The sequence below is a fragment of the Argopecten irradians genome, chromosome 13, assembly GCF_041381155.1.
Source record: "Argopecten irradians isolate NY chromosome 13, Ai_NY, whole genome shotgun sequence".
NCBI classification, from domain to species: Eukaryota; Metazoa; Mollusca; class Bivalvia; order Pectinida; family Pectinidae; genus Argopecten; species Argopecten irradians.
The window spans coordinates 29,509,070-29,523,126 of NC_091146.1; the positions used below are offsets into that span (position 1 = coordinate 29,509,070).

Sequence of the window (14,057 nt, forward strand, 5' to 3'; positions counted from 1 at the left end):
TAACGAAATGGTATACATTTTCAGTAAGGAAATATTGAACTTGCTCTACAATCGTACTAGAAGTAGGTGACACAGACTAAAACAGCGGTGACCCTGATAAAGGAAATCTACGCAATCGCAACATCTGGGAGTTATAGACGTATTTAATTCCCGAAGAGTACCGGAAATTTCTCCTAGATTTTGCACAGTTGCGATTGGTTCACTACACTGTCTTTTTATTTTTTTTACCATTTTAACTGTATACTCCTTCCGTTCTGTGAAGGTCTCTGTCCTTCCACGTTAATGCGATATGGCCCCTGGGGGTCTGTAATTTACTATATATAGATATAATGGGCCCACTTTTGTGGAAAATCACTCAAGACTCCATTATTGAATTTACATGATAGCAATATTCCGGCCACAGGGACATGACACGAATTTCGAACAAAAAGAATTGATATATATATTATTGATAGTATAATATTATATGTAAAGTGTTGGTTAAAAATTAGTGTCAGGTCCCTGTGATTTCGGTCATTATGACACTTTGTCATAGTAAAAAAATCTTAATGGAAAATTGCACCTACTAGATCTATCAGGAACTGTCGCAAGAGTGGTCACTAATACCCCCCTAGCTGCACAAATTTAGTAATAACTTCATTAATAAGGGACACTGCAGAAGTGAATCCTATATAGATTACTCAACTTTCGTAATATTGGATGCAGCTCATTAGAAAAACTAACCTATCATAGGTTTTAAGATTTCCTTTGAACATTACAAAGACAGCAAGGCCCGACTTCAAAACAACAGTCAACCACAGTGTACCTTGATTTGATTCTTTTGATGCATATCAAAGGACCAAATTTTGCTGACCTATATCTTGTGTTGCCTTCAGTTTTACGAAGTTACAGTCCAGGGGTGGATGTGATGTCAGTGATAGGAACTTGAATCAAAATTGATCCTAGAAATTCAATTGAGAAAGAACTCTTTGATACTTTTTGAGACATAGTGAAACCAAATGGTCAAAGTCAAGGATGGTCGCATGTTTTCTTTAAGGATTAGTCCCAAAATGCATTAGGTACAACTAAGGCCCATGGAAATCCTTTGCATGGAATTTCAGGGAGAATCAAAGATGGCCACCTGTTGACCATCTTTTATTCAAGATTAGCTCCAATATGCATAAGACACACAATTGCCATTTGGCCCAAACACCAACCTTCATGAATTTTGAGGTCTAGAAGATCCCTTTAGAACTCTCTGAGAAATAATGATACAGTGGAACTTCTTGAAACCGAACCTTCTTAAAACCGATCACCTCTAGAAACCGAACATGGATGTCATGTACGGACTGAATTATATTCCTCTTTATTAATAGTAAATAAAACTTCCCAAAACCGATTCCTCCCAATTCCGAATACCGGACCAATTTTGAGATCGGAATACAACTTTAACTGTCAAAACAAAGATGGCCTTCAGCTGTCCGATATCTTGTTTTCAGATCAGACTGAAAATGCAATAGGTACAACTATGGTGAACATAAACATGGAATTACAGAACGATCCTATGGGACTTTTGTTTTGAGAAAATATTGTTCACAAGAATTGTTTACAGACATGTACAGTGTACCACAGACGAAAAGCGAATTGAGTAGCCCACCAACATCAGATGGTGGGTTAAAAAGAGGAAAACAGTCAGATATTAACAGGAAATATTTTAATTTGTGGTCAAATGGAACTGATTCTCTGTACATAACCATATATCAAAAATAAATAATACATGTATTTACAAACAACTGTACCCGTGGAACAACAGTGGCTTCAGTCCATATCCTTACTATCTTATATACATGTATATGCATTCAAAGTACATTCGTATGATTTATTTTAAATTCAGGTAATGAACGGTTGGTTTTCTCCTTGAGTTATCTGCCCTATAAACAGTTATCTACCCTGATACAAATTAATTTTGTTATATAGAGTTATCACCCTTTAGGAACAGGTAGTGACAATTATAAGCATAATTACCCAAGCATGACATTCATAATTATACACATGTAGGTGGATAATATATAAACTACTCAACTAATGCTCTCCATTCAATTATCCTCATTTGTGGGACAGGCAAAAATTATACATGTATTTGTATATATAGAGCCCCGCATTTTGAGCAAAACCCTATTGTAAACGATTGGCAATGCTCATTTTAAAAAAACCACTGCAGGTTTATAAAGTACACATAATTACTGACCAATCTGACATCCTCGATACTCCAGGGGTTCCGATCACTTATATGATCTTCACACCCATAGTAAAATTGGAGTCAGCTCAGCGGAAATCAGTTGAACCAATGACAAGTCTGCAAAAATTTCCTTTGAATACTACAGAGAGAGAACGACGCCAAACTTCAAAGCCACACAGTCACCCACAGTGTACTGTTACACGGCTCTTTTGATGTACATCAAACGACTAAATTACCTGTTCTGTTGCTTCCAGTTTTACTATGAGATAGCCCAGGGGTGTAGAGATTGTAAGTGATCGGAACCCCTGGAGTATCGAGGATGGTCATCTGAGTACCTTGGCACAAGTTGAACTGAATCGAAAAATGGTACACTGTAAGATATGTCGTTAATTCAAGTGTTGTGTTCCGTCTTTGCATATTACAGAGTTAGCTCCCTTGCGGGTAGGTATCAATTATTACGTCATTATTTTGTTAGCGTAATTCACGTCGTTTTCTCCAAAACGTATGACTTTACGCTCCCAAACACATGATGTCACAATCAATACCTACCCGCAAGTGCAGATAACTCTGTAATATGCAAATGCGGAATTGCTTCCTGTTAATCTTCACATAGAGTCTCTGTGCATAAAGTTCAGTGATGGATATAACGGCAGTGAAAGTAACCCCTGGATTATGGAGCATGAAGGCACAATAATGATTGTATTTGGCTCTACTGCTCAAAATCAGTGTCAAGTAAGATTGTGGTGTGGGGTGAGATATTGATGGCAAATCTGATCTGTGATCTAACTGAAAGTACGTTTAATTATACAAATGATGTTCTTTTTGAAGTCAAGATTAAAATCTAAAATAAAAGTTTTGGCATGATATATAAAAAACGAAATATTAAAACATGATAAAAATCTATTTTTCAAACCATTGCTGAGATATAGAATCTTGATCATAGCAAGCTATCTGATAAACCATGTAAAGGGACATAACTCTAGGAGAATAGAATGCCAAAACTACCACGTTTGATATTTTGATGTCAAAATAAATAAAAAGCAAATCAACGCTTATATTTAAAATTCTCTCTTAAAAAAAGGCAAATTTTTAAAACAGACAATTTGTGTCTGAACTCAAGTGTCACAAAATAATTGAATGAAACAAAAAAGGAAAATTCAGTTCATAAATTCCCCTAATTACATTGATAGAGTTTTTACATTAAATGCTGAACTTCCCCGACTGTGAATTACAGTACACATACTTATTTTAGCAAAGGCAAATTTTAGCAAAAATTATGAAAAAAAAAGTGAATTATTATGATTTATTTGTGCGGATATGAATTAGCACAATTCCGTTGTTCAATACCGGAAATACTGTTTTACAAAATTTAGCACTGTACATAAATTAGTGTTTCAGACAGCACAAAATGTGCTAAAATAAAACAACCGCTAAAATAAGTATGTATAAGGTAATTATTAGTTTTTTTGTGTAAATGCCCTACTACGTGCACACCCTCGTTGATACCCATCACGACACGTCCGTGCACAACTCCTCCGTTTTCTAAATTGTCTCATTCTGGAACAGATACCAAACCTAACGGACATGTCGCTGAAATGTTCTGAATCGCTGAGTATTTTAGTAAAACTAGTTTGGCTTTCTTCACTGTTACGGATCACATCACATGACTGTCTACTGAATTCATTGGACCGTGAACAGTCGTTAGATTCCTCAGGCAATGTTTTTTCCTGTGTATTTTCCTTTTCACATGTATTTGTATCCAAATCTTTAAGTTCATGAACGTCATTATTTTTGTGTTGTTCAGAATTATCAAATTCAGGAAAAATGAAGTGAGTTTGATCAGTTTCAGATTGTTGTGGATTATCTCCCCTCTTTTCTTCCATTGTCGAAATCCCTCCCATGTAGTTCCTATACCAAAGTTTTTTCGGTGATTTCAGATATTGTTGATCGTGTTCCGACAACGGAATTTTTCGCGGATTTAGAACAGGTGTACTTATATCTTCAAAGTTAAAAAAGTTCATCCTTGATTTGAATGGCACAATGTCAGATCTGGATGCTATTTCTGGGTTTGAACTTAAAGAGTCATTGCACCCTTTGGAGCTAATGCTAACTAAGTCTTTAGCATTCTCCATGTTTTCTGTTGACCAGGCACCCTCTTCACTTGTAACTTCAGTAAAACTCAAATGGGTCTCGCTATTCTGTGAATTTATCTTAAAATTTTGATCATCATTTGAGTTTACGCATGGAGAAACACTTCTTAACATGTGTATCTCATACACAGAACATTCACTTCCTTCCAGACTCGACACAGTCTGAGTCTGATGGTCAACACTAGGTATATATACTTCAGTACATTCTTTGTCAGAATCGGATATCTCTGGGGAGTTTTGTTGCCGTTTGTGATATTCTTGAAACAACAGTTTCGTCTTATCAGAGAATTTGTGCATGATGTTTGTTTCAAAAGGCAGCACTCTAGAACAAAGATCCATATTTATAGGAATCTCGTGTTCATCTTCTGAGGATTCATATTGGTTTGCTGACATCGTAACACTACATACACCCCTCTTACTATTTCCACTATCTGTCCGTACTTGAATTGTATCTTGAATTTCAGATTGCCAAGACTCAGAAATAATTACGTTGTTATGTTTTGATAATTCAGCGACGACTGCACATGAGTTTGAAATATTCTTCTCGTCCAAATTTCTTTCATGGAAAATATGTGAACATGAGATATCCAATTCATTTAACACATTAGAAGACTTTGTATCCCTCCTTGTTTCATTTTCTGTGATTTTTCTTTCAAAATTTGTTGTGACCTGTTCATTAATTTGTTTCAAAGTTTTCAGTTCCTCACTTATGACTGTGTTAAGATTCTCCACCCCTGTATCTGTCAGCTTTTCCATATTAATTCTGACTGTTTCAGCTATGCCATTTACCACAATGTTTTGTGTCCGTGAACAAATTTCCTGTAGTTCTGCTCCCACCTGCTTATTTTTAAAAATGTCCACTTCTGTAATCCCTTCCAGATATTTCCCAGATGATAACAATTCTTCAAACTTTTCCCTCTGAAAATCTTGAAAAGGAAGCAACCTAGCACATACACTGCCACTGACCAGGGAACTGTCTCTCACTTCAATTTGTCCGAGTTTCCACTCAAGAAAATTCTGATACGATATCTGCCTGGCGCAATAATCATGGAATCTAGAAAACCCAGAGGAAGAATTTGAAGAAGTTGGCTCTGCGTCCATAACGTTCGTTATTCCAGTCACCATATCGTCAGCAAACCTTCCGATGACATTACAAGTGGACATGATGTTTTGTGGTAATTTCTCGGGAACCTTTATATGTTGAAAGCCTTGTTTCGTCTCTGTTGACACGTACATACTATTTGTATCATCAGAGGGATTTGGAAAATAAGAAGAATTTTGAAAGTGTGAAGAATCCTCCGTCTCATCATAAGAATCATCATTCAAATGTTCATCTAAAGTATCATCTACATAATCATCTGATTTCGCATTCTCTTTAATCATCTCCTTTTCCTCTTCAAATTTTTCTATTGTAATAACTTCATCGCTTTCATTTTCACTGACAGAGAGCCGTCGAACAACACATCTTGAAACTTCTAAACAATGTTCGTCCTGGATGCTTTTGAGTGAAGAAATACCACCATCAGACACAGTAGAGATTTCTAGACTTTCTTGGATATCACCGTGAACACATGACTGTCTAACTTCAATATCACTTGAGGACACGTTGCAGGACTTTTCTACATCTCCAGTGCTTGGAAGCTGCTCATTTTGTTTCATGCCTAGCTCTTGTTTAGCACTAGTACCATTACCATTCATATTTGATTCTAAATGTTCTGCGATATTGTCATCCCGTTGTTCCCCATCACTCAAAGCAACAGATGCTGCCGTTTCAAATGGTTGATTTGACTTTACCCTACCAGTAGAAAGCCCGGTGTTCTCTTGTTGTTGTATGTCACTTAATTTCGATAATTTATCCAGTTTTGGTAATTTGTATGAAGAATTTGAAGCTGACTCGATAACACATGTACTGGATATTGCTGGTTCAGCAGATAAAACGGCTGGTTCAGATCCGCTTGTAGACTTTGCTTCCTCTGCCAACAAATTAATAGGTTGTGAACTAGTTATAGACTTTGCTGGTTCAGACAACAAACGGATTGGTAGTGAACCACTTGTGGATTTTATTGGTACAGTCAACAATGGAACAGGCTGTGAACCACTTGGGGAGTCTGCTGGTTCAGTCACCAAATGAACAGGCTGTGTCCCACATGTAGATTTTGCTACCACTGAAGATGCTGAATCTGTACAACTTGAAGGTGTTTTAGTTTCGCTAGAAAATGGAGCCCACTCTTTGCCATTTGTAGACTTTGGTCGGTCTATTTGTAAATTTTCTGACATCATATTTTCAGAACTTGTCACAGAACAACTACTGACGGGTACACTTGTGTCATCATGGTCTTTGCATTTCACTTGAATTCTGCTATCAACCTCCACATCAGATTTTAACATTGACTTTGACAATATTTCAATATTCGGAGGTAGAGAATTATTTTTTTCCTGTTTTCTTGCATGAACACTTTCATCACTTTCTGTCACTGCACCATATACTGAAGGTATGTCAGATAACCCAGTCGACACAGGAGAAGTTGCAGTTCCCATCATATTTTCCTGCTCCACCTCGTTGCTTTTCCTGGACAAATCATTTTCTAGTTTCTGACTTCTTGCCAGATTTAAAAGCGCACAGAGAGGAAGTGTCCTACACGACTGTTGATACAATACCAATGGTTCACTTTCATCGTCGGAACTTCTGTCGTCTGATAAATCATCCATGTCATCATCATAACATCCTTCATCTTCACAATTGTCTGTCTGACTAGACGTTTGTTTCTCTGTGTTTCCATCCTTCATTCGATTGTCCGACAAATCTCTGGACAAATTACCATCACAGAATATTTGTCCATCTTTGATTTTGCTATTTTCTGAAAACAGTACCTTCACTTCTTCTGAATCTGTACCACAACTATCACATTTAGTCTTCGAAGCATCAGTAATATCATTTTGACGAGATGAAGATTGAATGTGATGTTTCTCTATAGAATTATCGCCCTTATTTTCATTTGACAACATTTTCTCTCTATCCTGTTGTACGGTCCCCATTTTTATTTTCTCTTCAAAATTTGCATTAAAATTATCGTCACTTCTAACTCTTCCCCTGAAGCTTGCATCAGTATCATTGTCAGTATGCATTTCTTTCATGTTACAACTTTTTGCTGATAAATGACTAGATTGTAAATTTGATTGTTCCATGGATTCTTGATCAAGGTTTGTCTTTGTCCTGTCATTTTCATCCTTAACATAACCAATTTGAGCATGGTCTTTATTTGAGTAAGATGTTACACAATCAAATGTTTCATTTTCTTTACTGGGGAACATTGCACTTGCAAAATTTTCTTTGACAAAAGTTTCCAGTTCTTGGATATTTTCTCCCGTGTTCCCCATCTTGATTTGTTTCAATTCTTTATCTTTCTGTTGAGAAGATTTCTTCACTTTCGACTTTTTTGACCTGACAAGCTGCCCGCGTTTGATGCGCACTTTTGTTTGTCCTCCACTTTTGCATCCTTCCTGTGACTTATCCTTATCAAAACTCTGCAACAATATCAGTCCACCATTTGTCCTAGGGTTTGGATCAACAGTTTTCAAATACACTGAATCAGGTTTGCCTAAATTTTGTCCAGTTTGACTTTCTTCGTCATCTTCCCAAAATCTGTCTAGCAAACAAACCCTTTTCATTGCACATTTGTCGGCACGACTTTTCCCTGAAGCCTTCCTTTTTCTTGCATCTTTACAAACTGATCCTGAGTCTTGTTCTGTTGAAATTGCAGGGTTTTTCCCTTTTGCTGAAGCTTTGACGTCTTTGAAGCTGCTAATCTTTCCGTCAGTTTCATTTTGACAGCTTGTTTTTAACTTTTTAGCACTCAATGTCAAGTACTCTTTTGATCCATGTTTTGATAATGATTTTAAAGTTTCAGACTGTGGTGTATTCCTGTTAGCTTTATCATCCAAACTATCCAACTCACTAAGAACGGATTGTTCAGATTTACCGATTCCTTTGCTTTCATTTCCAGTATTTACTTTAGAAAAGTCCATGCGTTCACAGTGTTGACTAAGTTCAGTTAATTTCTGACTATGCTGCGATGATATTACAACACGTTCTGCATTAGCATGTACAACAGCTTTCAAATCACTAGGAAAACCCAATCTTTTTTGGATTACACAATTACCCTTTGAAAAATTCATAGTCTTTGATGGACTGTTTTTCTTTTTACTTCGGAGAAGGTCGGAATCTGTTGAACTTCTAGACACAAGTTTCACCTTCTGTCGATGAACAGTCGAATGTATCTGTAGAAACCTTACAGACGTGAATTTCTTCCCGCACATCTTACAGGTGTACGTTCCGTCCTCCCCGATTTCATATTTTGAATTCATTTCAACTCGTGAACATGATGCGCTGTTGATAACACTAGAACCGTTCTGAACTGTATCAGTTGACATTTTCTCTCTTGTCTCACAATTCTCAGATGTAGTACACTTTGTACCATTTACTTGCGATTTCCTCTTCTTATTTTCATTAGTGTCATTTTTATCATCATTCTTTCTCCTGGTCACCTTTGGTTTAGATTTTGAGGCTTTCGTTGATTTCTTATTTGATTCTTTTGATTTCCTTTGTCTTTTCTTCTGTGTTCTATTATCTTGACCATTTGCAGTCTTTGCTGGCGATTTATTCAGAGATTCAATACTATTTACTAATATGTCATCCAGTCTATGCCCCGAGCTGTGATGATCGTCGTCTTGGAAAATCTCGGATAACTCGGACGAACTACCAACAAGACTTGCGTTATCATAGATAAAATTTCCTTGGTGGATGTTTCCGAATAGTTCATGTCCGCCCTCACATTCAGCCAGGAGCTGCATTATCTCCAATGATGTCTGAGATATCTCCTGTCTTGCCGGGTCTCCAAGAAGATCCTGAGGATCAAAATTAGCCTCATCTTCATCAATTGATACGTCCACTTCCATTTTTATTATATTGATTCTTCAGAGATTTAAATGTTCATTTTAGTGTTAACGTCTTCCATTCAGGTCCTAAATCTCTGTATACTGTTAAACCTGAATGATGGTATTCACACTTGAACAAATGATGAGTCATCCTTGTTTATACTTTGTTTCCAGTTCAATTCAATCCCAATGATCAACAGTACCTGAAATATCAGGGGAAAAAACGATGTAAAAATATCAAAAGCTGTTTCAATGTTACCTGATACCTAACCTATCTTCGAATATTCCAGAGTTACCTCCCTTGTGTGTAAGTTTCTATTGTGATGTGAGAAAAACCCAATCTGATTAAAACATAGATCCTTATTATCACTACGTTTGATAAGAGGATCTGAGAAAATCCCATTGGGGGTCATGTCCAGGTGACCTTTGGAAATGGCCAATCAAATTGCTACTTGCAAAATTTTGACAGTGAATTTCAGGGACGAAATTGTTTGAAAAACTGTCAGACTTATTTTGGTTTACGATGTCATCTCGCCCAAAGAGCACAATAAAGCAAATTGTATATGTATACTGGGACGAAATATCGTTTTCAATGGATGTGCAAGTGTAGAAAATGTATCCGATATGAAGACCACGTGGTATAAAGGTCATCTGGACGTGACCTCCTATGGGATATTGTCAGATCCTTTATATAACGGAGTGGTTATAAGGATCTGTATTTTAATCAGATTGAGCAAAACCCCCATCATTTTTCTGAAAAGTTTGTTACGTTAGCAAACACTTAACGTCGAAAACAATATCTACCTACAAGGGCAGATAACTCTGTGTTTTGAAAATACAAAATACAGTTCTTGAATTATTACACAAACATTTATAGTAACAGTGAACTTTAGAAAATACAAATTTTCATATCTTATTTAATATTTCAACAAATATGATTAGGGGATGTCTGTGCTACCAAATTCCACACTGTAAGTGCTGCTGTCCCTAAAAGTGCCAATATCCTCTTTTCTCAATTTCACTTAATTACCTCAAAGTAAATGCTGACTGAAAAATATGAAAACCAATGATTCTTTTATTTTATTTCGTATGAAAATTTACCTAAATTGGCTTATATCTTGTGCAATAATATTGTGAAAATTTGTCCTTTGGGCACTTATTTGGTCAAATATGATTATTGATGTGTTACAGACATATAAAGGGAGATAATTCTTACCTCATCGAGATGAAAAATTCCCAATCTCTTCACGTGAAAACTGCATCACCATGTATAATTCTGAAAACAAAAGAAAGATATATAATCAACTCCTTTAAGAGAGGAATTAGTATCAGCTATTAGCTTATTTTCCAATCACAGCTTCAAATGGTTATGTATATGTAATAAAATATTATTTTAACTAAATGGCTTATACTGTGCAGTATCATCTTTTGTTGCATAACTTTAGTTTTGCTTTTGTTTTTGTTTGTTTTTTTTTTGTTTTTTTTTTCAATAACTGTTCAAAAAGTTTCATATTTACAAAATGGGTATAAGACAGAAACATACAATGTACATATAATATCTTGTTGGAGAATCTATCTAATCAAATACACATCCTTTATTCGCTGTTTCAGAAAGAATCTGACAACATCACATCAGGGGTCCTTTCTGGTGACCTTTCCGATTGTCCAATCAAATTATTACATCCTGAACCTTTGACAGGGATGAAATAATTTGCCTTTCATGTGTACATGTATCATTTCGTTTTATAATTAGCACTTATAATACCCTGCCTTAGTCTTGACATATTGTAGACTTGGAGTTATCTCCCTTGTGAGAAAGATCAATTATAGCGACATTATCATTTTTTAAGGGATATTCACATTGTTGTCTCTTTCCATTTTTTAATATTATAAATAATTACATGATGCTCACAAAAACATGATTTCACAATCGATTCTTACTTTCAAGGGCTGATAACTCAAGTCAAAATGAATAAAATGTCTGACAAGACTTGGATTCAAACCCAGGAGGCACACTCACTCAATTGACAATTATCTACCAACAAAATCTAACTGTTATACCTACATGTATAGGTTGTCGCCATTGACCATCAGCATGCTTGATCCAATTCTTTGTACTGCAGTCAGAGGCATTAAGTCAGCTCAGATCCCAATTTTTTTTTTTCTGGAAAAGAAAAATAAAGAAAAGGAGTTATCTTTAAGATGGTATTATTTAAGGCACAACCTGAAATAATTTGTGCTTATTGTCTGTTATTGATATTGATGAAAGGCAACAAGGGAGAGTAGTAAAGCCTTGATCCTTATTGAAAGATTTGTTTGGGAGAAAATTTAAGACAATATACAAGTTTTGATGATATACACATACTTTTTTTTCTAGTGTATTTCACTCTAAAGTAATGTCCGGAACCGGAGTCTGACATCAAAAAAGTCGACTTTTAACTTTTTCCCTTAGAAAAGTAGAAAAAAAATTAGGGCCGGGGGGGTAAAAAGTTAGGGTCAGTCTGGTAACCCTAAACTGAGATATTTTTATTTGCCTAATGTAAAACCGGATTGTAACATGTATGTAAAAAATGACAAAATTGTAATGTTGTTGTTTACTACCATGTTCGACCCAGGCCATCTATAAAATAGAAAAAATAAAAAGTAGATCTATTGTATATTATTTTCATTTATTTTATTTTTCCTGATATCAAAAAGAATAATTTTTCATATCATGCTACACAATAAATGGGAATTGGTATGATTGATAGGATATTTTTTTTTTTTTTTTTGTAAAATCAGGAATTTTCATACCTATTTCGGGTTACTATGACCCATCCACGACGGCAGCCTAAACAATGCTTCATGTGTTGTCTGTTCGACTGCTTTCATATTTCATTTTCATGTAAGTAAAGTATTGTCATACCCTGCTGGTGTTTGTTTTAAATAATGTACATCATGTTGTATCAAAAACTTTATTATTCAACCAGAATATCCTTTCAAAATGATGGAGACAGCCATTGAGCTTGACCCATTTCGTCTAAGGGCACCGGGTCTTACGGTAACAAAGGTGTGAAAAGACCAGTCAGATACAATTACCCCAGTGTGACATTACTTATACAGGGCTTCAGTTACAGGCTAATTGTTTCACACCTCTTTTGTTTACATTAACAATCTATAGGCTTAATTGCTCTGCCCAAGCCGTGTCAAAACCAGCTACCGGATGATGGGAGTTTTGGAAAGATCGTAATGCCATTTATTTTTCTCATCGCTGAAAAGAGATTTTTTGCAACCACAGGAAGAAAATTTTGTGGTCGCTGGTCGCGTTAGAGAGATGGTCGTTTAATAGAGTTAAAATATATAATGAAAATGCTTGGGAGGAACTGAAGTGGTCGTATAGAGCAAAGGGTCCCTTAAATTACTACAGATGGTCGTTAGTACAGATTCGACTGTATTTTTTTTCTATTTTTTTTCCCAATAATTTACTGGATTTTTCAATTAATAGATTTAAACCTAATAATTGCAAAAAGATAGCCCTCACAATATTTAATCAATATTTTGCATAATTTTCTGATGTTTCAAAAACATTATTACAGCATTGTGGATTGTTAAAATTTTATGAAACTTGTTTCCGTTTTTGTTCTGATCGATACATGTAGGTCAATTAAAATAATCTTAACAGTTTAATTTTAAGTTTCTAAATAAAAAAAATCAGGGATGCAGAGTGGGGGAGGGATTACACATATGTATAGAGAGCATCTGAATCGCTGAAATGACATCTTTGGTAAGCTTCTGGGTTTGATGTACATGTAGATCTATGTTTATACTTTCTTCGACTGAACTTTTTTTCTAAATTCATGTTACAATGTATACTAAATTTGTTTATAATTAATGAATAAAATCAGGTAAATTCATTGAGGCTTAATGAACAATCGTAGAAATGAAATAGGAAAAAATACATAGAATTCTAGTATGTATTTAGATGACCCGAAACAGCTTACATGCTTAATGTTAGGCCTACATTACAAACACTTTTTTAACCGTGAAAGTATTTCTGCTACCAATCATTTTTGAGCCAAGAATAATTTGAATTTCGTATAACTTGTTCTGGATTTTATACCGTAAGCATCCACATGATCCAACAATGAGTTTTCTTGAAGTCCGTGTGCTAGTTGAAAGGTTTTTATGAACGTGTGTATTGTAAAACCTTTGGCGCAAAATAAACAAAACTGAAAGCGGAAGACGTAACACGACAACTAAAATTAAAATTGGGTCCGGAAATGCCGGAATATTTTTGCCGGTATTGTATTATCAAACACCATTAAAAACCACAGTTTTTTTTTTTTTTTTTTTGATTCAGTAAACTAGCATTGCTGTTTTCAATTAGTTTCGAATCTGTAAACATTGTAACGTTACATAACGAGTTTTGATTCAGTTTGATCAGTATACTGATGTACAACGATAATTTTTCAATGAAAGCTTTAATTTTGTTTTACTGGAGTTATTGCCCTTGTCTTATTTGTCTTATTTGCATCACCAGCTTCACTTCGAGAAGATTCTCGAATGATGGAATATGAAGCCCTATCTCTATACTGGATACAATCTTGATTTGTTGCTTGGAGCCTTGGGCATTATTTTCTTAGAGTACGTTCATACTTATGTATTTCTATTACCTACATGTAGCTTTTCCTTTACTTGACAGGCACTTTTAATCAACTGCCGGTGTTTAATTAAAAACTGTATTTATACGTGTTCATATACATAGATTTGTTTGT

General features: G+C 35.3%; 1 protein-coding gene across 1 annotated transcript; it reads right to left on the reverse strand.

Annotated features, from left to right (window-relative positions):
• Window positions 1-1,678: 1,678 nt before the first annotated feature.
• On the reverse strand, window positions 1,679-11,468 carry LOC138305546 (uncharacterized). Its single transcript, XM_069245820.1, has 3 exons — window positions 11,369-11,468; window positions 10,520-10,579; window positions 1,679-9,506 (listed from the first exon to the last, which is right to left on the reverse strand). The coding sequence occupies exon 3, from the start codon at window positions 9,322-9,324 to the stop codon at window positions 3,676-3,678; it is 5,649 nt and encodes a 1,882-aa protein (XP_069101921.1). The 5' UTR covers window positions 9,325-9,506; window positions 10,520-10,579; window positions 11,369-11,468; the 3' UTR covers window positions 1,679-3,675.
• Window positions 11,469-14,057: the final 2,589 nt, after the last annotated feature.

Bases quoted from the DNA above. Each gene is read 5' to 3' on its own strand.
- LOC138305546 (XM_069245820.1), bottom strand. From the start codon at position 9,324: ATGGAAGTGGACGTATCAATTGATGAAGATGAGGCTAATTTTGATCCT.